Genomic DNA, 27,019 nt, shown 5'->3' with positions numbered 1-27,019 from the left:
GCCGTAAACAAACTGTACCACAAAGTTAGTGGCTTGAAGCAACACACATTTATTATCCTACAGTCAGTAAGTTAGTCTGACAGCGCTGGCTCCTCCTGGAGCCTCCAGGAGATGATCGATTTCCTCTTCTCCGGCTTGCACAGGTCGCCTGCTTCCTCAGCTCTGTGCCTCCTTCCACCTTCAAAACCAACAAGTGTCATCTCTCCAGCAGCTGGGAAAGGTCCTCCACTCCGAAGAACTCATTAGACAGTCCAGATAATCTCCCCATTCCAAGACCCATAACTTGGTCACACCTGTAGGGACCCTTTTACTGCGTAAGGTGATGTATTCACAGGTCCCGGGGATTAGGCCACAGCTGTCTTCGGGGGCCATTAACCTGCCTCTAATTCCCAATTACACAGTTCTCGTGATTCTCACATGAGCTCCCACAGACGCACACCAGTGTGGCGATGGTCAGAAACCATGGCAATAGTCACTACTTTACTGTCTGCTTCCATCTGTGGAAGCCCTTGCTCCCCAGAGGGCAGAGGGGAGGCCTACACTTGTCATCACTGTGCACCAACCTCCATTTGTACTCCACACAGGGCATCTTTACTTCCATTTTTTTGCACAGTTCAAATAGGACAAGATTACATGAAACACTATTTGACAAGATAGACAGAGATTTGTTTATCTCCAGTACCGTTGAGGGTCGGTAACTAGAATGTTACCGAGGAAATGTTACTGAGGAAATCGATCACAGCATTACATTACAGAAAAAAACAAATCTTTTTTTTCTCCCTGCCTAGAACAGCACTTTGCCACCCTGGCCGCACAGAGGAATGTTTAAAAATAGTGACCCCAGCCCCATCCATTTTCTTCAAGCTGGGCAGAGAATGCCCCTTGGGTTTTTTGGATTATTTGTTTCTTAAAATACAACGTGCATTAGGGTTGAGAACCACTAACCCAAAAGGACCATGATTTTACATTCACGAAATTAAACCAATATGAATTTAATTATCGTTAAGGACTAAAAGTTGCAGACCAAAATATATTCACCAAGAACAGAGGCCTGGGTAACTTCCAAAGTGCTCTTCTTATTTTTGTAAAACATGTTCTTGCTTATACACGCACGCGCAAATGCAGAACAAAAAGTGTTACAAGCAATGCTCCACATGGTTTGAAAAGGTTCTCGAGATCATTTTTAAATGGATCTGATACATTATTTTTTAAGCAGCAGGTTAATTTTGAAACCCCAAATATATATATACATAATTCCATACAGTTAGAAATGTCAGTTTTGAGAAATGACATCCAGATTGGCAATGTGTCTCATGGTTGGCCTTCCATGGGGACAGTTCCAGGGGTGGTCCATCTCACCCATGTGGGCGATGAGTTTCTTCATCTCGCTTGTGTTAAGAGCAGTTCCAATCATCACCTGAGTATGAGACACAACAATTTAAAGACTTATTGGGTTTTTTGTTAGAAAAGCAACTGTTCAGAAGCACTCCTTTTTAAAATAAGGGTACACAAGATTACAACTCAAAACCACATGCCCTGAAAAATCTTACCCCAAGAACCCTACCTCAGCCCCCCACCCTTTTTGTGAAATCCAGGCCCCCCTTGGCTCCTTCATGGCAGCACCACCTCTACTCGAGACACTGACTACACCTGTCCATACTCAACCACTCTCAGCTGCTCCACCGCGACCTCCATCCCAGCTGCACTGACTGGGGCATCTGAGTTGCTACCTGAAAGGTAGGATCAAGTAAGAACGTGCCAAGGAGAGGAAATAGCAAGTGTGAAGGCTCGGGCCGTAAAGGCTCAGGTGTAATCTTGTGCACCCAGCTACCCCCGCCCCCCCCCCACCGCCGGCAGTTGCCGAGGAGGGCCTCCCTGCTCCCCCACCCTCTACAAGCTGCTCTCCACTCTGCAGCCAGGGATTATTTTGAAAGATCTGTCAGGTAACATCACTCCTCTTCACAGCTCTCTCCTCTCACCTGAATAAAAGACCTCCTGGCTGTCACCTGATTTGGCCCTTACTGGCCTGCCCGTACCTCCAAGCATGCATCCCTCCCTCCCCACTTGAGCTGCACTGCCACCCCCTTCCTCCTGCACAAGTCCATCAAACAAGCACCTGCCTCAGGACCACAGCACTCCTGGCACCCTCTTTCCCTAGACGGGCACATGTGTCACTGTGTGTCACTTCCCTCTCCTCAGGCTCTGGCCTGCTCACCACACAACAGCACTCCTGCCTCTCCCTCTACAGCCCTGGCCCTACTGGCTCCATGGCGTGGATCCCTCTCTGGCAGGTTGAGGGAGAGAGACAGACTCCACAGCGAGCCAGAGAATCTGAGACCCTGAGGGACAAGGAGCAATGGGGAGAGGAGACAAGCCTGAACCCATCTGTCACCCTCCTCCTTCCTGCAGCACTGTGTGCCCACCACGTGCCAGTCACAGTCTGAGGAGCAGAGTAAGAGCATGGTTCTGCCGGCTTGGAGGAAGACAGACAATAAACAAGTTAACAGAGAACCAAGACTATGGCACCCAGGAGGGCCCAGGAGAGGCTACTTCAGTCAGCTGTGGGGAGGCCTGCACACCGGGGGAGCCAGGTGTGTGCAGAACAGAGGGGACGGCAAGCAGACGGGGCAGAGGCGCGAAGGTTCCAGAGAGACTGTAGAACTGGAAGGAGCAGTGCACAAGAGATGGGCAAGAAGGGTGGGTAGGGAGCAACCAAGGAGAGGCCCATGGACAGCATTAGCACCCAAGACCAAGGAGGAAGAGCTGGAGCCCAACACAACTGCTAGGGGAGGAGGAAGGAGCAGCCTGTGGCTCCACAGGCCTTTGAACCATGCTGAAACCAAGAATTTTTAAATGCCTGGCTACTAGTCCAGGCCAGCCTCACATACTCCATCCAGGATTAGAAGGTTAACATAAGGTCTGTATCAAAGAAATATCTACAGCTAGAAGTCAGATTCTGGGCCCTCTTCTAATTAAGCTCTGCCCTTGAGTAATTTTATCCAATTTCATGGCTATAAATGACACCTAAAATTTTATCTCCAGCCCTGACATTTCCCTTGAGCTCTAGACTCATTCACACGACTGTTTTCAGAGATCCCCACTTAACGTCTAATGGGATCCCAAACAGACCATGTCCCACACAGCACTCTTAATCCAGCCAATCCCCAAATGTCACCCTGCTGCTGCCTCCTCCCTCCTGTAGTCCCAGCACCCCTTGCTGTCTGTTCCCTCCCCAGCAACTCCCGCCACACACAGCACAGACTCCCAGGTTTTGACCATGACATGCAAGAGGCTACACGGCTGTCCTCTGGATGCTGCTCTGCCCCATCCAATCCCCTCTCTAGGCACACAGTCAGCCCCTGGCTTGGCTCAAACGGCCCGAGCCTTTACACTTGCTATTTCCTCTCCTTGGCAAGTTCTTACTTGATCCTACCTTTCATGTAGCAACTCAGATGCCACCTCCTCAGATGCTGTTCCCTAACCACCACCTCACCTGGTCACCTTATTTTTCTGTGGTCATGCCCTGTCCCAACACACAGTTTCAATTTTTTGACTGTACTTACTGGCATCTTAGGGTGTTGTTTATGTTTGTTGTCTATTTCTCCCCACCAACTATATGCTCCACCAGAGCAAGGACCTCAGCTGCCTTGTTAACCTCTGTCTCTAGCACTTGGAGCAGGGTGGGCTACACAGCAGGGGCTCAAGGAATATCTTCTGAATAAATAAAGGAAGGGCATCCTGTCCTTTCCTAACAGCTGGTGAAACAAAGTCACTTACTTTCCTTGGACATTAGGCTAATCCCCACCCATTGCTACCACTTTCTAACACCGATCCCAGCGGCAGCAGTGACACAACATGCAGTGATCAATCACACACAGCACCCTGCGAAACACTCACCAATTCAATGACTGTAGAATCCTGCATAGTGTCATCTAGGCCTAGCAGCAGCAAACCTCTATCTACTCAAGTTGCTATTACCCACAGGGTCCACAGACAAACAAGGTACATAAATAGCTAACTGTGCAGGGAATCAATGAAAGCTCTAAGATACAACACTACTTAATAGAAGCAGAGAAAGGGCAATAGGTATGAATTAGAGGTCCCAGACAACATAGAAAGACATGGTGAGCTGGCATGTCATACTGACAGGGAACGATGTGGCTCTCCACATAAAATGACCCAGGGCAATCATAAAGGCATTTAACAACCTTGACCGAATCAGGAGATAAACCAAGAAATTCCTCGGACTATGTACTTGAGCAGACGAGCTTTCTTTACTTACAGACTTTCGACAGGCTCTGGAGGCAAACATCTGCCTGACTCGGGAAGGCCGGCACATGACCCCAGGGCTGTCACTTAGCATAAAGATCAGTTCATCTATATCCTGAGGTCCAAAGGTCCAGTTTTTACTAGTTGGCAAGGAAATCAATTTAGCCCTTTCAGTGACTGGAGCTAAAAGAATAAAATTTTCAGAAAAATCCATTATTTGAGAAATGTATTTTATTTGAGTGCTACTTATAATGTACATTTGAAAGAGAGGGCAGACACAGAATGCTTTTTGGGGGAACTTTTTTTATTTCTTAAAAAATAATTGGTCTAGGCCGGGCGCGGTGGCTCAAGCCTGTAATCCTAGCTCTTGGGAGGCCGAGGCGGGCGGATTGCTCGAGGTCAGGAGTTCGAAACCAGCCTGAGCAAGAGCGAGACCCCGTCTCTACTATAAATAGAAACAAATTAATTGGCCAATTTATATATATATAAAATTAGCCGGGCATGGTGGCACATGCCTGTAGTGCCAGCTACTCGGGAGGCTGAGGCAGAAGGATTGCTTGAGCCCAGGAGTTTGAGGTTGCTGTGAGCTAGGCTGATGCCACGGCACTCACTCTAGCCTGGGCAACAAGCGAGACTCTGTCTCAAAAAAAAAAAAAAAATAATAATTGGTCTATATGACCTCAAAGATAGTTCTCAGCTCTAAAAAGACATGATTCTATAGTCCTAATTAATAAACTTACCACTTTCATCAATAACAAAATCAAAGCCATTCTTTCTGAATATTTCCAGATTTTCTATTAGAATAGCTTCATTGACAGCAGTTAAGTTGAGAGTCTGAGGTCTGAAAAACAGAGAAGAAATTCAAACCATATCTTGAACTCAAACATTTAGCTATAAAGCAGAAATGAAAACAAAACAGTAATCCTGTGATATTCTGAATATGTGAAAACCAACACAATTCAGCCAAGTGTCACAAAACTTCCTGAAGAGATCCTTTCAATTTTCTTTTTCTTAAAGTTCTTTTCAGAAGTTAAGGTAGCTACAAAAGTAGTTTGCATTTTTCCTCCATCTTCCATCTTATTCCAATGACCTGGTCTTTTTTTTTTGATCTTCTCATGAAGGATGACAATATTAAAAAGATGCTATTTTTCTTCCTCACAATAAAGATAATTTGAAAAACTGGATTAGGTCATTACCAGTACTTGAAAACAGAATAAACAGCATTTATTTTGCTTTCCACTTGCTTCCTCTACCACTTTATTTCTCTATCCATCTCTCCTACTGGATTTACCAAGTGCTTAATAAGTCAAACATTGCTAAAGGCAGGAGATACCACAGTGAGCAAACACAGACCCAGTCTCACCCTTCTGGAACTAACAGGTTAGTAGGGACTAAAGACACTGATCAAATAGTGAAGCAAATCAATTATGACTACGAACAACAGCAAGAATCAGGAAGAAAAGACATCCAATGCCATACCAGCATACAGCAAGTGAGACTTGACCCTGGGGTCAGGGAAGGGTCCTCTGAGGAAGTATCCTTAGAGGGCGTAGGTAGGTACAGGACAAGTATTCCAGAGAGAGACAACAATCTGTGTCAAGCCCTATGATGTTTCTAGAGACACACATGAAGATCTACTTCATTCTTCCTAATGGCTGTATCATCAGGCCTGCCAAAAGGGAAAGATGGCCAGAGTGGTTCAAGTACAGGGAACAAAAAGAAGAAAAGCTAAAGAGGAAAAGCTAAAGAGGTCAACAGCATCAAACTATGCAGGGCGTGGTAGAGTTGGATGGAATTTGAGTCTTTATCCTTTAATCTTGAAGTATGATCCATCTGGGACCCAAAGTGGCCTGTGATTACCTGGGTCAACTTGAAATGCCACAGATGAGATGTTACTTATGCCAGATGGCTAAAAAATAAAAGAGCAAGTGGAGCAGGAATATTTCAGTGTTACAAAGTAGCTTACTAATGTCTTTACTATCACCATTTACCCCTATTGAAAATTTTAAAAAACCCAAAAAATAATTAATGAATTCCACAGGAAATAGAGTACTTAGTAAAGCCAGGTATATTTTCCTAGCTGGAAAATATATTTTGTATTTATATTTGTTTTTATTCTATAAAATTTTTTACATATTTTTGTTTATAACAGTTATATATAACGACTGCTTGGCAGAACATTTCTCCATGCCAACCTACTTCTGTCGGGATCTGAGTTTACTTCTCCATGTATTTTAATTTCCCAAATGAAAATCCATGAACTCTTCTTAAAACTTTGCTTAAGAACAGACTTCTGGTTTATGTGATGTATCATCACACCACCTTGTCAAATCGTCAGCGTGAAACATGCAACTTGGTAAAGAAGAGAGAAATACCAAATTCTGCAGTGACTAGCCACTAAAATTGTTCTACTACAGATAGACTGACACACAGGCTGCACTGTCTTTCAGAACACATAAATTCTACATAAACGCTACATCCTAGAAATTACTCTTTATCAAAAGGATTTTCTAGCCCATCAGTGATCAATATTTTTTAATAGCTAAAAAGGTTTGATACACATTAGCTATATGACCCGGGACAAGTTATTTAACCTGTGTTTGCTTCAGTTTTATCACCTATAAAATGATGATGGTAAGATTAACTACCTCATAGGTTTGCAAGGATTAAATGAACTAATACACATAAATTGCTTCACGGTGTCTGGCACATAATAGACCAGGCACTGTTGAAGCAACCAATGAATGGTAACTATGACTATTATGTAAAAAGTTTAAAAATCTGCTATATGAATACTTATGGCAAAAACCCCCACACATTATACAGACACATATATAAGCCATTAGATCCTAAATTTGGGGGGGAATTTGGGAATCAACATTGAAGATTCTGAACACTGAAATAACTTATAACTTACGCTATAAGCCGCTGACCCTGGAGAACAGTGTGCTGTTGCAGCATCTCGAAGTTGTATTTCTCATCGGTAGCATGCTGGTCCACTATGAAGATATCCTCATTCAGTTTGGTTATTATAAATCCCAAGTTAAACTGACCAATGATTTCCATTTCTGCAAACATTGTTTTACTGCATATAGAAAATGTCAGTTATAAGACATTTTAAAAGATTATTTTTATGATTTACATACAGAACACTATAATAAAAAAATCAAATACTACAAAAACATACAATAGAGAAAGTCCCTAACAACCCCACTTTCTAAAGATAACATTAATTATTCATTCATCCAACTCTCCAGAAATGACATTAGGTACTACTATCATCAACAATTTGGTATATATCCTTCTAGACCTTGTCTATACATGAACTTTTAAAAAATTTTAAAATATAAAAATGGAAATTTAATTCTTCATACTGCTCTACATTCATCACTTAATGTATCTGAGATATTTTTTTCAGGTCCATACATGTATCTACTTCATTCCTTTCAGTGGCCATATAGGAATCCATTGAGTGATGTACCACAATTTGTCTGACAAATTTTCTACTGAAGGACATTTCTGTTGTTTCCAATTTCAGTAATGCACACAAAGCTGCAACAAACATTTCTGTACATAAACCTGCTCACTTGTAGGCATATTTCTGTGAGATAAATCCCTAGAAGTAGAATTCCATATGTAGGTTTTTTATTTTAATAGGAAATCTATAAAAGGTTACACTCTCACCAACAGAGTATAAGGATAAGAGTGCTCTGGTTCTCAGAATGTGGCTTGAGCTGAGACTGTCATTTCTTTTGGTAAGTGCCCCAGCGCCCTGAGGGAGATCCACCCAACACCACAGTGCTGGTACTCATCATTCTGGCAGCCTCACTGGGGCACCCGAGGCACTTGCTTCAATTGGTGCTTCATCACAATCAACCACAGGTGACATTAAAACCCCCTATTTCCTACTGGCAAGGAGCTCAGCATGGAGCTCAAGTTCAAGTCATGACCAGACCAATCCCAAAATCCTGTCTTTGAGGGTCTGTCTCCTGGGACCATTCCTGGCACCAATTCCCTATCAGTCAGGGTCCAATCAAGAGACAAAAACCACACCAGTGATTTGAACAAGGAAAATTTATAATACAGTATTATGAACTATAAAAGGTAGCTAACTACTAAACTAAGAAATACAGGAACAGCAAATGCTACTACCTCTAGGGATGAGAGGAAGTGCCCAAAGAGGACAGGAAATAGTTGCTACCGCTAGAGATGATGGAGAGTGCCCAAAAAGAGGCCCCCACCCGCTGAAGCTGAGCTTCAGACCTTGTTGGAGCAGGAGTGGCTGCAGCTTGCTGGATGAAGAGAATTTGCCTGAGTGAGCAACACAGGAACTCTTGTATTATAGGAGGAAAAGAAAAGGGCACCCCAGAAACAAAGAGACGCCACCTCTGCTTTGACTTGATGTGTCTCTCGAGTGCCCTCTACTGATAAATTCTAGCAGTGCACTACGAGAAATGCTTACAATGGTCCAGCTTCCAGGATTGCAAAGCAGGACAAAAAAGGGTGGATTTGGAGTTACCAGTCAATAAACTGGTAACTGGCACAAATACTCCTCCCCTGGCTCTGATTCCAGACTCTCCCAGAACTATCTGAATATGTGCTGGTTTCCCAGGCAGACTGCCTTTGAGAAGAGCCTGTGCTGGCCTAAAGACCCAAGTCTTCACAGTCTTTGGCAGGTCTATCTCCTATTATAAAAAACAGCATCTGAGCTGGGCACGGCGGCTCACGCCTGAAATCCCAGCTACTCCCAAGACTGAGGCGGGAGGATCCCTTGAGGCCAGCAGTTCAAGAGTAGCCCAAGCAATATAAGCAAGACCCCCATCTCAAAACAAAACAAAACAAAACAAAAAAACCCCAGCATCCTTTGAAAAGTTCTAATATATTTTTTAAAAAAAGAAAAAAAAAATCCAACATCGGGCTAAAACAAACAATGAAGAAACAAACCTTTACAACTTGATATAGTTAGCTGTAATCTGAAATACAGAAACAGAAGCTGATAAACACTCCCTCAGTATCTTCAATTACTACCTAATCTTTAAAACCAAATGTGTTTCTCAGGAGAAAGTAAACCATACCACACCTTTCAGAACAATAAGCTCAGAACAGGAGTGGAGCCCATGCAGCAGCCACACACTGGAGCCCCAAGCCAGTGCCAGGCACACTGTGGATTGGGGTTTCTCAAATGACCACCGAGTACTTGTCAAAAACACAGATTCCTGGGCTCCGCACCAGATCTACACGGCAGAATCTCTGGATGCTGGCCAGAGGTTCTGCTTTTTTGACAAGCTTTCTAAATGATTCTTATGTGTACCCAAATTCAAGAACCACAATGGCAGATGGTCAATAGATGTTTGTTCAATTAATTAAAATTTCTGTTTTTAAAAATTACAGTTAATTTTCACTTGCTGAGTAGGCTATATTAACCCAAAGATAAAGAATAACTAGGTATTAATTTTGAGGTATCTTGCATGTCTTTCCTATCAATCATATATGATGTTCATGTGCACAATTAGTGTGAATGCGTGTGTGAGGAAACCTGGCTCTCTTTGCTGAATCCCTGAGGGTTCACAGTCCCCAGATCCCTACCCAAAAAATTCACTTCCATTAATCCATACTTTTTTTTTTTTTTTGAGACAGAGTCTTGCTTTGTTGTCCAGGCTAGAGTGAGTGCCGTGGCGTCAGTCTAGCTCACAGCAACCTCAAACTCCTGGGCTCAAGCGATCCTACTGCCTCAGCCTCCCGAGTAGCTGGGACTACAGGCATGTGCCACCATGCCCGGCTAATTTTATATATATATCAGTTGGCCAATTAATTTCTTTCTATTTATAGTAGAGATGGGGTCTTGCTCTTGCTCAGGCTGGTTTTGAACTCCTGACCTTGAGCAATCCGCCCGCCTCGGCCTCCCAGAGAGCTAGGATTACAGGCGTGAGCCACCGCGCCTGGCCTAATCCATACTTTTTAAAGGAAGCATTTTCTAAAAACTTCTCTCAATGTAAGCAAGGCACCCTGAATATCAAAGGAAGTACATTAACACTCATTGCTAAAGAATATAGTTTAAATTAGGCAAAACCTGTGTGGTCCAGACTAAAAGTGCTATAAAAGTTCAATCTAATTATTACATTTTATTGTGTGCAGTGCACAGCATGTCACAGTAATTGATGAGACAAAACAAACGCACAAAAAGTTTTAAAAAGATTAAAAAAATTTTAAGAAAATTCAGCATTAAACACAGCCACAATGTTGTCCATGATTATGAGGAAGAAAGTGGTATTTGGCTACCAGTGTTGTCTGTCATCTGTAATATTAATATTTTTCCTTAAACTGACTTTCTTGGTAAAAAAAAATTCTTATCCTAGGCAATCTTCTTGAAACCACAAATTTGACAATGTGCTAGTTTGTAATTTTTCCTAATACATATTAAAGTGAAAAATGGGAAACAGCAATGTCTACTGAAACATGAATTAGACCCAGGGAGAAGTCACTGTGTGCTGAAAATCTTTAGGAAGAGGGATGAAATCAGAGTCATGAAGGCATTGATTAATTTGGATTGATCTGGAAAGGATATGCTGAAAAAAATCTAAGGAAAAATCGTTGAAAGTTTTCAAGCAGCAGAATTGTACAATGAAAAAGTTATTTAAAGAAAATCAATGGGACAAATGTGAAAGGCAATGAAAAGAAGCTGGTGATGAAGAAACCTTGCCATGGATGCACTGGCAAGGCTAGTGACCAATCTGTGCCCAACATTAGAATCTGAGAGAGGAAGCAATGAGAAGGGAGGGGGAGTGGGAGAAAAGTTGGCGAGTCCGTGTGGGATGCATTGAGTCTAGAGCAGGGAAGCCCCCAGGTAGGACAGTCCTGATAGGCAATGGAAACCAGGCAGGGAACCTGGTGCCAAGGCAGGGCCATACCCAAGTCTCAAGCCAGACAGAAGCAGCAATGGTGTCAGAGCACAGCGAGAATGAATAGAGCAGAAGACACCCAGAGAAACAGACACTGAGTCACTAAGGATTGGCCTCTGGTTCACTCAAAATGACCAATCACTAACATGACAAAAACACTCTTAAAAAAACCTTTTTACCTTATCTCTTTTCTTAGTTCATCTTCTGCTGCTTGATTTTCTCCAGGGCAAATCTTGGCCCTAAATTTCCTATAATTCTGTTCACTGGCACTTTGCTGTTCTTGATGATGTAACTGCTTTATTCGTTTAGCTAAAGAAGTCAAAGAAAAGTCAAGGGGCACTATTTTCTTATTAATTTTAACAGCTACATCAACCTGAGATGCTGACATGTTCTGAGTATTAACTAACTCTTCAGGAATGTCAGAATTTGAAGAAATTTCTTTTTTAAAATGCTTTGCCTTTGAGGATGAGAGATTAGTTGGCTGAGGCAAAACTCTAAATTTATGTCCAGTATCTTCTTGGTTTAAATGGCTTTCCATGTTGGAAAAATGATGGTCAGTTTCAGATAATTTCTCACAGGATCCCACGTTTTCCTGTGAAAACCTGTCTTCTTGGGAGCTGGCTGCACAGTCACTACTGCAGTGACTGTCCGTATCTGGGGTGCTGAACCCTCCCTCTGAGCCAGCTGAAGTGCTGCCATGCCCCGAGTCCCTCTCCACTTCTGCTCTGTCCATGTGGTCACAGGGGCCCTCAATGGAAGTCATCGCTTCTTTTGGAGGGCCCAGCAAGCTTCTGCCAGAGATGGGATCTGAAGCCCTAGAAAATGGTACACTTCTCTTCTGCCTTGGAGAGCTCCGTCTCAGTTCAGGAATCTCCTCGTCCTGAGACTTTTTCTCTGTTGTGTGACGAAGAGAAAAGGCCTCTCTCAGTCTGGAGACAGATATTGCCCTTTTTTCTTCTCCTTGAGTCCTTAATGAAGGAGAATTCTCCTGCCTCTCTGATAGAGGCTTTTCCATTTCTGCCGTATGCATTTTTATTAAGTTACCTAAGTAAATACAAAGAGAGACAAATATCATGGACTGTACTAAAATGGGATTACAGGATTTTTTTTTGAGATGGAGTCTCACTCTGTTGCCCAGGATAGAGTAAGGTGGCATCAGCCTAGCTCATAGCAACCTCAAACTCCTGGGCTCAAGTAATCTTCCTGCCTCAGCCTCACGAGTAGCTGAGACTACAGGCATGTGCCACCACGCCCTGCTAATTTTTTTTCTATTTTTAGTTGCCCGGCTAATTTATTTTTTAAAAAATTTTAGTAGAGATGGGGTCTCACTCTTGCTCAGGCTGGTCTCCAACTCCTGACCTGAAGTGATCCTCCTGCCTCAGCTTCCCACAGTGCTAAGATTACAGTGTGAGCCACCATGCCCAGCCTAATTACAGGATATTTTTACATGAACAGGTACTTCACAAAAGAAGAGATCCAAATGGCTAATTAGATACAGGAACACTATTGAATGTTAATCATAAAGGAGATACAATTATAAGCCACAAGAGGATGCGGCAATATACCCACCAGAATAGGTAAAATTAAAGAAACAAATGTTCACAAAGATCAGGATCAAGTGAAATGCTTAAATACTGCTAGTAGTAGTAAAATTGGTACAACTGCTTTGTAAAACTCTCTGCAGTACCTCCTAATCTAATTGGATGCACACTCATGACCCCGCATAGCTACTCCTGTCAGCGATGCCTACCTGTGCTCACCCAAAGACATACATCAGGGCGCTCAGGACAGCGTTCATTATAGCCCCAAACTAGAAACACCCAAAAACCCACAAACAAATTGTGATATCTGAATATACAGTGGAATACTATACAGCAAACAGATGAATGAATGGTCATACATGACTTAGATGAATCTCACAAATAAAATACTGAAAAAAGAAACAAATCACAAAAAAGTACAGACTGAATTGACTTCAAACTAAAAACAGATTAAACGATGCTGTTAGAAGTCAGGAAAGTGGTTACACTGGGGGTTAGTTCTGAAAAAGTACACAAGGGTGGTTCTGTGGGTGCTATTGGTCTCAGGGCTGATACACTTATGACATGTCCGTTCCTGTGTGATTCCTCTACTTCAATAAAATGGCTAAAAGACAAGCATTGATTCAATTACACTTCAAGATGCACAGATGTTCTGTATAGTTTCTCTCTATGGGGCAGCCTCTCAGGCTAAGTGCCAAGAGTGAGCGTGGAGATGCCATCACTAGCCCCTTTTATGCAGATGTGTGTGCTGCTGATCATCCTCCAGCATGTACCGCACAGAGAACAGCCAAGAGAGGCATGGCCTTTCCACATATAAGTCAGTAGCTGTGCCACACAGGTGTCGGTGTTTCTGTGCTCCTCTCCCCACACCTAGTAGCCCCACCCAACCCCTCAGGGGCCTGTGCCTCCAACACGTCCCCTGATTCTCCACAACTGTTCACTATGGCCCTCAACGAAAGCCTATGCCGCCATTTTCCAAATCAACCTCTCCACCCTTGGGGTGCTAGGAAGTGTCAGGGCAGGGAGCAGCCCCTCTGCTCCTACTCTGTCTCGCGCCCTTCTCCAAACCCCTGGCTTATGGTTCCTGGTACCCTCAGTTTACAAAGCCTCATTCCAGAGCATTTTCCTCTCACTGGGAGGAATAGGTGAGTATCCATCACCTTAGCTTTCCACCAAACCCTGGTTTCAGCCTACTCAGCAGCTCTCTGGTCTTTTCCCTCACTGAGGACACAATGATAGGCACCCACCATCTCACCCACCACCTCTACCTCTCCAAAAACAGACATGGAGACTGGAGGCAGCTTGGCTTACCAGCTTAAAGCAAGCGTCCACCCAAAGGAGTGAATCTGGCCATCGAAGGGGCAATGGCCAACTCTTCCTCTGCCAAAGAAAGGATGCTGGGGATCAACTCTGGCCCCCTCTCCCAGGTGATCCATATGTACTTGGTTTGGGTAAATAAAAATAAAACTAGGTTGGGAGGGGTGGCTCACATCTGTAATCCCAGCACTTTGGGAGGCTGAGACAGGAGGAACACTTGAGGCCAGAAGTTTAAGACAAACCTGATCAACATAGCAACACCTGTCTCTTCAAAAAACAAACAAAAATTAGCCATGTGTGGTGTTGCACACCTGTAGTCCCAGCTGCTTGGGGGTTGGTGGGGGAGGCTGAGGCAGGAGGATCACTTGAACCCAGGAGTTCAGGGCTACAGCAAGCTATGATGGTGCCACTGCATTCCAGCCTGGATAACAGAGTAAGACCTTGTCTCAAAAAACAAACAAACCCAAAAAACAAAAAATAAAACTAATTACTTCAATAGATGGCTGACAACTTATGACTAGGTAGTAAAATGATTGTGTATATTATTACAGATGTCAAATCAGCTTTGTGGCAACTCTCATTTGAATGTGACAGTGAAGACCGCACAAGGTTGACGTCAGAGAAATAGTAAAGGCCTCCAAAAATTCTCTCCTCCATAAAATGCGAAAACTGACAAAAATTATCAGAATTAACTTTTTCAGAACTCTGGAAATTAATGAGAGGCTTACAGCAATTGGGGAGTGTTTATTCAAGATACACAGCTGAGTCTAGATGGGATGACAGACTGGAGGCATGGGATAACAGTTGGGCAAACAATACAGACTAATCAAAAAGCTTAAAAATAAAAGCTTGGTTGGGAGTGGGATGTCCATAGGGGTTTTGAAAAGCTCCAACTTAAACCTAGGAGCCTAGAAGGCCACGTGCATGCCCAGGAAAGACCTCTGAAAGCCCTCGGCTCTCACTTCTGGCTGACCTTGAGGCTCCATGAAAGCAGGAAACATTCAGCTCCAAGATCAAGAAATAGCAACTCTTAAAGCAGAGTGGTCAACTGCCTGCTCAAGTGTAGAAGGTGTGCCCCAACAGGCATATAGAGCCCCTCAGCAAAGACTGGGGGACTTACTGGGTTCAGGCATTTAAGGTTATCTCTTCCAATCATTAGCTATCAATAAGCTAACAAAACAGAAACTTCAGTGACCACTCACGATAGACATTGAACAGAATTTTTTCAGAAAAATCAGTAAACAAATAGCAATAACGAATAACCCTGGGGAGAGAATCTTATCTCCAGCGTTGCCACATTCTATTATTTAAAATATCCAGTTTTACACACACACACAAAATTATGAGACATACAAAGAAATAAGAAAGTATAGCCCCTACACAGGAAAAAAAGCAGTCAATGGAAATTATCCCTGAAGAAGCCCATACAGTGTACTTTAGACAAGGCTTTTAAATAGTTTTTTTTTTTTTTGGTTTTTTTTTTTGAGACAAGGTCTTGCTCTGTTGCCCAGGCTAGAGTGCAGTGGCATCATCACCAAAGCTCACTATAACCTCAAACTCCTGAGCTCAAGTAATCCTCCTGCTTCAGCCTCCCCAGTAGCTGGCACTACAGGTATGTGCCACCACATTTGGCTAACTTTTCTATTTTTTGTAGAGATGGGGTCTCACTATGTTGCTCAGGCTGGTCTTGAACTCCAGGCCTCAAGGATCCTCTCACTTCCCAAAGTGCTGGGATTACAGGCATGAGCCACTGCACCGAGCCTCATCTTGTATCTTATATTATGTCAACTGTCTCCAATTTAGAAAAACTAGAGACCATTATAGTCCAAGAAAGACATCACTGGTATGTGTGCTAAATGTGGTCACTCATGCCTCTTTTTAAATAGATTAGCTGCACACTTTCCAGTGTGACACATCCTCTCTACCTAAAATAGAAGATTTTGTTTCATGTCAAAAAACTTTATCTTGGAGAAAATAAGGTAAGTATCACAACAGCTAAAAGTTTTAGATACTGTTTACACATAGTATTTTTCTTACCTTCAATATCCAAGAGTGGCTGCTGACTGACATTTAGTTTATTTACATCATTATCAAACATTCCTATCAAAGAGGTCTTTAAAACTGCCAACAAAAGCTTCTCCTCTTGTAGTAAAATTTGCCTTTTATCTGGAGTAACATTGATATCAACACATTCTAAGGCAAAAAAGAAAACACTTATTATGTTTAAATTCATTTTAAACATAGAAATTTTCCCATCTACTATTTCATTCTCTTTTACCTACTAAAAGTATTATTGAAAACATTAGTGTCTAGATTAATATTCATAAATTATAAAATTAGCTTTTCAAGTAAATAAGGAAAAAATGAACAACTTTTTAAACATACAAAATGTACAAGGATTTGAATGGGCCAATTGTAAAAGAAAAAGAGCAAATAAACACATGAAAATGTATAACAAAAGAAAACTGAAAACTTAAATATTTTATCCTGTATTAAATTTAATTTAAAAATTATAATACGTACCACATTGCTAGCTGATGTGTAGACATGATACAACATGTCTAGAATGCAACACAGAAAAAGCTTTAAAATGATCCTGTTCACTGACCCAGTAATTCTATTCCTAGGAATTTATCTTAAGAAATAATTAAAGATATAAACAATGATTTAATTATAAGGATAGTATTTATAATTTCCAAAAACTGAAAACAAATAAAAAATAAAAGAATTTAAAAATCAAAGTATAGGCTGGGCGCAGTGGCTCACGCCTATAATCCTAGCACTCTGGGAGGCCAAGGCAGGAGGATCACTCAAGGTCAGGAGTTCGAAACCAGCCTGAGCAAGAGCGAGACCCCATTTCTACTAAAAATAGAAAGAAATTAATTGGCCAACTAAAATATATAGAAAAAATTAGCCAGGCATGGTGGCTCATGCCTGTAGTCCCAGTTACTTGGGAGGCTGAGGCAGAAGGATTGCTTGAGCCTAGGAGTTCGAGGCTGCAGTGAGCTAGGCTGACACCATGGCACTCTAGCCTGGGCAACAGAGTGAGATTCTGTCTCAAAAAAAAAAAAGTCAATCAAAGTATAATCATGTATAATGCAACTATTATATATGTAACTATTAAAATCATGTTTGTGATTAATTTTTAATAACATGAAGAAAAATGTTCACACAGTAGGATATAAAATTATTTTCTTGCCCCAAAAGATACAGGTGGGTGTCTGTTTGTATATATGTGTATTTTTTTAAGGTATGCATATATATATTTTTAAGTATGTAGAAAAAATACTGAATGACAATAAGATAGAATTTTAATAATCAGAAAAAGTATCTATATAAAATAAATTATTTTTAAAATTGGGGAGAACATTTTAGTCTACTTTCTCCCATGGTTGACATTAAAAAGTCACATTATCCTAATTCAATTAATACAACAGTTTCAAGTAAAAAGTAGTTTTTCTGTATAAAAAACAAAATTACACTGCCATAAACTATTATCTCTTTCCAGTCATAACAGAGTTTTATAATTTCATCTTTTAGAAGTAAGTTACTAGTTTTATTAACATCTTAGTGAAACTTACCTGAATCAACAGAAATGTTAAGAACAACAAATGGATATTGATGTCGATTATACATGTGGTAGACCTCATTCACAAGTCTGGAGACCTGCACAAAATATAGATTAGAAAAGAATAAATGTTCCCTTCCCTCATTGTTCTAACAACATGCTATTTTAACTAACCACCAAAGGAATACATTTTTAACAGCTTTATTGAAGTATGATTGACTTGGAATAAATGGCACATATTTAAAGTATATAATTTCATAAGTTTTTACATAAATATACATACCTGTGAAACTATTCCCCACAATCAAGATAATGAACACATCCATCACCCAAAAAGTTTCCTCATGCCTCTCAAAGGAATATTTTTAATCACAGACACCTAAAACTGAACTTTTTGCCAATGTACAGATTCTCTTGAAGAAATTTTAATAAAATGCAGGTACAGTTTAACTGTTCATAAAGAGTATTCCAAAGTACATAGAAACCTATTTATATGACATTATACTGTGATTACTAAATGGCATTAGAGATAAACCATAAACTCACATTAATCACAATACAGGCTAAAAATTTAGAAGTTGAACCACATCTAGTAGATATAAGTGAAATTTAAAGTGTCACTAGAAAACAGAAAATATCACTAAGGTATAATATTGCTGGTGATGCAAAGTCAAAACTGAACCACTAAAAACACTAAAAGCTCATGTAACCATATTATGATGTTAAGTTTAAATTTGAGGCATAAATAATCTGTACATTTATTTTTCTGGAAAATTGACAGAAAATAAAAAAACACATGCATGTGGTCAGTCTATACTGAAAGATGACAGTGAATGTTTTGAAATGTTTACTTTCTTCAAACAGTAACAGTTTTTTTATGATAATGTAGTAGTAATTAATATGTGTTCATATATTTATGTATGTACATACTCACACACACTTGTAAAATATGTATATATACACAAACACAGACACGACTGAAACAATTATACACATATGCTCCTTGATTTACAATGGGGTTACTTTCCAATAAATCCATCGTAAGTTGAAAATAGTAGAAGTCAAAAATGCATTTAACCTAACCTACCAAACATCATAACTTAGCCTAGCCCAACTTAAACATGCTCAGAACACTTACATTCGCCTATTAGGCAAAATCATCAAACATAAAGCCTATTTTATAATAAAGTACTGAATATCTCATGTAATTTATAGAATACTGTACTGAAAGTGAAAAACAGAATGATTGCTTGGGTACTTGAAATATGGTTTCTACTGAACGAGTATCACTTTTGCACCACCATAAAGTAGAAAAATCTTAAGTTGAACCATTGGAAGTCAGGAACCATCAGTAGTAGACATTTCAAAATGCCTAAAATCAGATAATTTTAAAGCCATGTTTCTAAGCCAAAGTCCCAAGTTCCACATAAATTGCCTATATCAGAAAAAGTTATTAAATGATAAAGAAAATTAAAAGTCAAAAGTGTAAAGAATAAATACAAAAAAGTTTTAAATACCTTTGCTGGGTCACAAGGCCGCCGATTGATAAAGAAAAATTGTCTGTCGGTTGAACTCCTTCCAACTCCATGAGCACATTGTGAAATGAAACCTGAGACACTATTCAATGTTAAAACAGTAAGGGCAGGATTCCAGATGGAAAAGGATTAGAAATACACATCACAAGGCACATTCTTAAAATGAAATAAGAACAAAACACCTGGTAACATACTGGTAAGTATCACTATTCTAGTTCACGTGTATCTGTGCTCCATCCTGATGAATCATGAAAGAGCCCAGACCTTCTGGAATGCTCTACAGCTCCTACAGTCAACAAACCCATCATAGGCATTAATGCAGTGGGTTTAGAACTGATTTGTTTCAGCTCTCCTTTCAAATCTTCCCTACTGAGCCCTTGGGCTTCATGTAAGCAGTAGGTCTCACTTCAAACATATTCTCAGAACCTTTGTATTGTTTGTCCCCACTGGTTTGTCAACAGAGTCTAACCCTTTTATTCAGGACCTTTGCCCACATTCCCTTCCCTTTTAAAATCTGCTCCCAATTAGCAAACTTACATCTACTAACATGTTGGTAAAGTGCTTGTTCTACATGAGTTCCATCCCACGGATATTTGCATTTCCATCAGAATACCTTAACATAAAGAAATGAATCTCCATCTTTGCGATTTCAGGCATAAGCCAAAAGCAAGTGGAGGAAGAACAAACAATATGGATCTTTACAGGGTCAAGCCTGTTTACGGAAGCATCTATTTTCTTACATTACAAAGTAATGATTCTGAACTGCCTTAATCAGATCCCCCAGAAAGTAAATTATACATAACATAATTTAAAAGTTATTCTATCATTGAGTAGGCTGAAAGTCAATAAATAAAAAAAAAAGCTATTCTAACTAAACAGAGGCTTACCAAAGACTAACTCAACAGGAATCTCCCTGAAATGTACCAGTTACCCAGAATACTGTTTGAATTAAGTAACTGAGTCCTTTGTATAAATCCTCTCTCAGCAGTAATACTGTGGAAAGTTTTTTATAAAGAACAAAAAACTGTAAGCCCTAAAATCACTATCTTTTTTTTAAAAAAAACTCTCAAGTTTTTCCCACTTTTAGTAGAGAAATAAATAAATAAATAAAACCCTCAGGCAAAAAATGATTCATTGTAGTTTTCCTGGAAGCAATCTACTTACTAGAACAGATTATGCAGAGCATCAGAACAGCTCAGACCGTACTCTTCACAGACAGAGTCACTAGGGGGCAGCTGAACAAAAGGAATGAGGCTTTGCAACTAAAATAGAAACCAAGAATCAGTTATTTCCTAAGGAAGACAGAAGGAACCTAACTTTAGAAAAGATATGGGGGGGGGGGAGGAGAGGAAAAAAAAAGAAAAGATATAATGAGGGCTTTTATTTGTTTTCTTTCCTAGTCAGGCTATCCATGTTAAGAACACAAAGAAATTAAAAGAATCATGATAAATGCTTTCAAGTGTTATAATAATTTGGATTTTAGGCTAGAAAGAGGAAACACTTGAGCTCTTACTTAAGCATAATCAACACACTGACCACAATAATTTATATTTTTTAAGAGAGAGAATTTAAAAATGCAACATTTTATTATCTGGAATAATAATATAAAAAACCGCCAGCTATCAAACAATCTTTGTGATAGGTACTTAAAAATTCAACTCTTGGATTCTGTTCTCTATTCTATTGGGAAGGACAATAGAAACCTGCCACAATCACTAGAGCAATAAAATGTGTTTAAGCAACTGGCCATCACTACCTGCTTCTGTCCAAACACAGATCCAATATTTTCCTTTATGCTGGAGCTTCCACCTGTGCATACCACAGACTGTCGCTTTCCTTGTCCAAGCTGATTGGTGCAACTTATACGGATGCCTGCTGAAATGATACAGTATGCATGTAAGACCTGGACCATTCTGGCATACTCCTGTTTAAAAAACACAAACAAATGACTCAATATTACTTTACTCTTACAGGAATCACATGGTAAGTCATAACATTCAACTCAAGATTCTCATACCACCTCACAAATATTACTGACAGAATGATCTGTGAAGAGGCATCTTCCTACATACTATAAAAGAAAACTCCAAGCCTTTGGTTCCTAGTCACAATCCTCTCACTTCCAGATGCTCTATGTCCACTGCTATAAAAATCAAAAAGTACATTTCCTTTGACCCTGTAATCCCTCCCCTAGAAATGCATCCTTGTAGAAAGACTGGCATATGCATACAAAGATATATAAAAGTATGTTCATTGAAACAATATGTAACTGTGAAAAATCAGAAACAATCTAAGCAACCATCAGCAAGGAGTTAATTAATTATAGTATGTCCATATTATAGTGGAATGACAAACAATAAGGTAGTATGCATAGATCAAAGAAGATAATTATAATATGCTAAGCAAAAAGTCAGTTATACAGCAGTGTGGATAATATGATCCTAGTTGTTTAAAAAATATATAAACATATATATAATGATTGCATATAGACATACACATTTAAAGTCTAAAGGATATAAACCAAACTGTGGGGTAGGCAGAGACAATTTCAACTTTCAGCCATATACAATTCTATGACTTGAATGCTGTATATTCTCTATTACTTGCTTTCATAATATTTATGAATTTATTTTGAAAATTATTCCAATATTTATAAACACATGAAATTAAAAGAAGCCTGAAAAGATATACAAACTACTAGTAATGGTCATCTCCAAAAAGTACAAACTTTATATTTTTGTATTTTTCTAAGGCACTAATTTTCTACCATAAGATGCAAAAAAATAAGTTTTCTCTATTATTGTGAAGTTTAATAATATTAAAATTATCACAAATTGCTCTACAAGTAAAAGAAGTTCTTAGCTGCATAAGTTTAAGAAACTTTTTGGATTATAAGAATAATCCAAAATGTACATATATAAATGTACATATATAAAAAATATAAGTACAAAATACAAAAACACAAGGAAGACAGCAAAATGCACATGAGATCTCATATCCAAGGAAAACCACTGGTAACATTAAAGCATCTACGCTTCCAGCCGTTTTTTCTATGCATATTTAGGCCAGCTATTTTGTTTTACAAAACCATAATCATATAATATAGACAGTTTTATAGTCTGCTTTTTAAACACAATTATATAACATTTAGGTGTTTCACCTGCATGAAATCCATAAAAGTTGTAACAATTCATTTCTCAGGGAAACAAGAGAAATAATCTTATCAAAAAATAAAGACAGAATAAAAAAAATCATGTTATTTCTTAAAGGATCCATTTTCTCTATTATAATACCTAATAAACACTATTTGATGATTCTTTTCAAGGAAAGGAAAAGGAAAAGGGAAAGGGAAAGGAAAAGAAAAAGGTAAATCATCCTTAAGTCTTGGATAGGAAGAAGCATTTCTCAAAAAATTGAGGGAAAAGAATCAACTGAAGAGTAAACATCTTTAGTAAATCTTTTAGCCATATGTATATCATTAATACTCTTAAAAACTAGGTTTGTAAATTTCCTGTACCTTTTTAATATTCCTTTGAAATTCCTTATGGCGCACAGGTAACGTATAGAAGAGCTGCTGCACACTGACTGTCGTCCCCCTGGGTCGTGGGTAGGGGGTTTTTTGGATGATTTTCCCATTGTGATCAAACACCAGTCGAGTCCCAACTTTTGCAGATTTGTGACAGGTAGAAATACTTACATCACTGTAAGAAAATGCGAGGCATGGTATGTTCAGTTAGAGACACACAAATCCTATACAGTAAATACTCTTTTTCTCACTTTCCTTTCTCTCAAAATTTTCTTTAAAAAGATGATGATCTCACTGAGGTAATCAAGAAGATTTAAACGGGTGAGAAGTCATCATAAAACCTAAGGCTTGCACCTAAAAGAAAATGACACAAAAAGTTCTATAAATACTTTGTTTTGTTTTGATAAAAGCTTTGATTTAGTTTCTTAGGTTGAACTACAAAACAATAAAGGAGCTCAAAATTTATTTATTCACAAAAAGATTTATCAGTTTTGCTACTACCATTTTAACGAAACTTTTAGAAGAATACAAAAGATGTAATAATTCAAATGTGTAACTAATTATTTATAAAAATTAGAATCTGTGCTATAATTAAATAAGTGCTTTGGTTAAATTTTTTCCTAAAAATTGAAAATAAATTAAGACCAATGGTATTAGCCAAGCACAGTGGCTCACACCTGTAATCCTAGCACTCTAAGAGGCTGAGGAGTGAGGATTGCTTGAGGCCAGGAGTTCAAGACCAGCCTGAGCAAGAGCAAGTCCTTGTCTCTACTAAAAATAGAAAAATTAGCTGGGCATCATGTCTGTGCCTATAGTCCCAGCTACTTGGGAGGCTGAGGCATGAGGGTCACTTAAGCCCAGGAGTTTGAGGTTGCAGTGACGATGTCACTGCACTCTACCCAGGGCGACAGAGTGAGATTCTGTCACACACAAAAAATAAAATAAAATGGTATCTATAATTTATTATTTATATATTATAATTGAGAAATTATTGATTTAATAAGGGTAACAATTTTTTTACAATACTATTTGCTTCATTTCATTCATTTATTGCTCAAATTTCAGAAGTATTATCACTTAGATTGGTAGTTAGATAAAACAAGACAGAAGTTGAGACATTGAGATAGGAAAGTATAAATAATAATGATTCTAATTATACTTTTCAATTTTTTATAAGGGGTCAAGTTAATGGATAAAAATATTGTATCACCTCAGTGCACAAAGTGAGCTCAGTGCTTCCCCCCGAAAGCCAAAAGTTTCAACCTGAGTTAGGTCAGCAAACTCTTGAATCTTAGAAGTGTGATGTTTCAGAGCTGAAAGAGAGTGTAAAGTAAAGCCCAAAATATCTCAAGTGACATAGCAATAAATACACACAATACCTACCAAAGTGATTGTTTTTAAAAAACTGTCTTTCTGTTTCCTAAAACAATATTACTCAAAACTCTGAGACATGTGGCCCAACTATCTTATAATAGGATTAGAAAAACTCAACTTACTTAACCCTTCAAAGTTTTCTTCTTCTACCCCGCATCCATTGTCTGAAACTTCAATGAGATCCACTCCATAGTCTTTAAGCCTTAGATCTAAAAAATGTAATACATTTATGTATTTCTCAAAGACTGGTCCATGCTAAAAGCTATTATATTGACATTATATATAACATATAATGCAAATCTAAAAGCCATAACTACACTTCTAGTTAAATGTACTATTGTCATTTTTTATATTTTGAAGTCCTTTTTGGATATTTACCAGCCCAGATGAAACAGTTTTGTTTTTTCTTTCTTTAGAAAGGAATAATTTTAACACAGTCATTAACAAGAACAGCCTCTGGAATCAGACATTCTGGATCATATTTTACTAGTTTTATAACCTAAAAAAAAGTAAATTCCCTGTCCTTTAATTTCCTCATCTGTAAAATGGAGATAATAACAACTCCTGTTTCATAAAGTTATTCTGCAGATTAAATGAGATATTCCATGTATAATTCTTAGCATAATATCTGCTAAGAACAGTAAGAACACAATAGAAATTAGCTGCTATTATTACTACTACTATTTAAATAGTAGGCACCAAATTTAATAACTCATTGGTATATCAACACTTGATTATCTTATTGTAGTAACAAGTGTTTCTTGAATTAAATAACATAACTGATTATTTCTTGTGGTGTTAAACTCTTCCAAACTTACCAATATTAGTGGCACCAGCATCCACACTATTCTCTACCAACTCCTTCACAGCAGTGCTTAGACTGAGAACCACTTGCCCAGAACAAATTTGATGGACTGACTTCCGATCAATAGGTTTGATGGCCTTAGCAAGTTCTGTACTAAAGAAATCAGTTACAAGACACAAAGCAAGTACTCAGTTATGCATTTTCATCCTGATTTTGAATGTGGGAAATGACTCATCACTGTTAATAACTTGTGAGTTTAATCTACTCATTTATTATATTAACATATTTCTTTATTATTCATAAATATAAACATTGTTTTACAATCCTTAAATATCTGTCAAAATACTTCTGAATACATACTTCAAATTCAATAGATACTTAAAATCTAGTTATACTGGCACCTACATGGAGACACATTGTATCCCTCAAGCTACCATAATCTTTTGCAACAATAGGATCGTCTTTCTAGTGAGAGCAACATTTCTTGTAAATTTGAAAAACCAAGAGTATGCTGGGAAATAGTGTTTATGTCAAAATCATCTCGGAAACTGGGTACCAGCTGTACAATAACTTTTCCCATACATATTAATAGTTGCCTTGGAAACCCCTCTCCAAATCGCAGGTGCCAGCTGCTGCTTTAGTTAAAAGTCCTCAAAGTTCTTGCTGTACCAGCTTTAAGAATTTTACAACTGTTTTATCTCCACTTTCTCCCTACTCCAATCTATCCTCCATGCTACCACCAGAGTTATTTTTGAAATCACAAATCTGGTTTAATAATTCTTCTGCCTAAAAATTTACTAGTGCCCCACTGCCTACTATATGAAGTTTAAATCTAGTTAAAATTGGGTACCAATCTACCCCCATTTACTCATTCTCTCTAATCATTTTCCCTTCACCAATCCTTTTCGCTTTCCTCCACATTTTAGTCACAGGAACAACTGTTTCCTGAATATCACAAGCTCTTTTAGACACTGAGTTGTGTCTCAGCAGGTCTCTGTGTAAACTGCTCTCTTCTTCCTCATCTGCCTGGCCAATTCCGTATGTTCAATAATCCAAAAATTTCTAGTAAACGGTTTAATTGATAACCAGGGTATAATAGAATGCAAGAACTTCCCTGGAAGAGAAATCTTTGGATATTTCCCACAGCATCTAACGCATAGTAGAACTTGCATCAACCCTTGTGAAATAAAGGAGCAACCATTTTTACTCTTCATTCTACCTTGCAATGAATCTCACTTAAGTTTGTCTATAACGTGAAACTGCAGATGACCTCACATAAAATGGATAGTATCTCTAAAAATGTGTGTATGTGGCAACACACCGTGGCCTCCAGGTCCACTTCTGATATTTGAGGAGGGGGATGCGACAACCTTTAAATATAGGCAGCACATCTGCGTTTACGAATCTGACTTTGAACGCAACAGTGCAGGCCGAAGATTCACTACCCCGAGGACAGGAGCTTACCGGCCAAAAATCACATACTCGAGCAGATATATAAGCACTGCATTTTAAAAACCGTTCAGCTATGCAAATTAGCATGTGCCGTGAAGCTCCCTCCTTCCCAAAATAACCTCAGTTTTTTAAAACAGAGAGAGAGAAACCAGGTAAAACGGAAATGAATTCAGTCTACGGGTATTTCATACTTCGGGTTCAAGTCCACGGCCTTGTGTTGGCGTCTGGGCAGGGCCTGCCTGGGAGCGGGCCTAATCCAATACCTCAAAGTGCCGAATCCCGCCGCCAGCCCAGGACGCGGAGAGGGGATCGACCCCAGCCTCAAAGCGCACCCAAAGGGCACGGGTCAGTGGAGCGCTGCGGCCGCCGCTCCGGGGACTCTACGCCGCAGGCTCGCCACGCGCCTCGACCACTTTCCCCTACTTTCCAGGGGGTGGAACGCTGAAGGCCTTACAAAGGGCGACCGTTAGGATAGACCTCAAGCCCAGCTCACCTCGAGCCCTCAGCTCGCTCCATGGACGCAGAACCTGACCTGCCTCAGAGATTGCTTGAGAGCTCCGCGAGGGGCTCCCACCGGGCCCCGCCTCCCTGCTGCCCATTGGCTGCTTTCGACACTATGTCCCGCCCCTTCCGTGCGCGGCGGCAAATACTTCCCATATCTCCGTCTCGCTTATTGGCTCTGTCAAAAGTCGAGTCCGTGACGTACAGAGAGCCCAGGCCAATTAGAGTACAC

General features: G+C 39.5%; 1 protein-coding gene across 2 annotated transcripts; it reads right to left on the bottom strand.

Annotated features, from left to right (window-relative positions):
* Positions 1-25: 25 nt before the first annotated feature.
* PMS2 (PMS1 homolog 2, mismatch repair system component) lies at positions 26-26,907 on the bottom strand. 2 transcript variants are annotated; one of them, XM_012758845.2, is made up of 15 exons: positions 26,780-26,907; positions 24,848-24,982; positions 24,152-24,238; positions 23,866-23,968; positions 22,647-22,830; positions 20,886-21,053; positions 20,294-20,391; positions 19,112-19,211; positions 17,608-17,692; positions 16,064-16,219; positions 11,348-12,212; positions 7,187-7,354; positions 5,010-5,110; positions 4,283-4,452; positions 26-1,417 (listed from the first exon to the last, which is right to left on the bottom strand). In XM_012758845.2, exons 1-15 carry the CDS (start codon positions 26,883-26,885, stop codon positions 1,274-1,276), a joined length of 2,670 nt encoding a protein of 889 aa, XP_012614299.2. In that variant the 5' UTR covers positions 26,886-26,907; the 3' UTR covers positions 26-1,273. The 2 variants fall into 2 exon arrangements, with proteins under 2 accessions (XP_012614299.2, XP_012614300.2); XM_012758846.3 differs by having other exon boundaries at positions 24,848-24,987; positions 26,780-26,887.
* Positions 26,908-27,019: the final 112 nt, after the last annotated feature.

This window comes from Microcebus murinus, chromosome 19 (genome assembly GCF_040939455.1).
Source record: "Microcebus murinus isolate Inina chromosome 19, M.murinus_Inina_mat1.0, whole genome shotgun sequence".
Classification (NCBI taxonomy): Eukaryota; Metazoa; Chordata; class Mammalia; order Primates; family Cheirogaleidae; genus Microcebus; species Microcebus murinus.
This window is presented reverse-complemented; position numbering and strand designations above follow the sequence as displayed.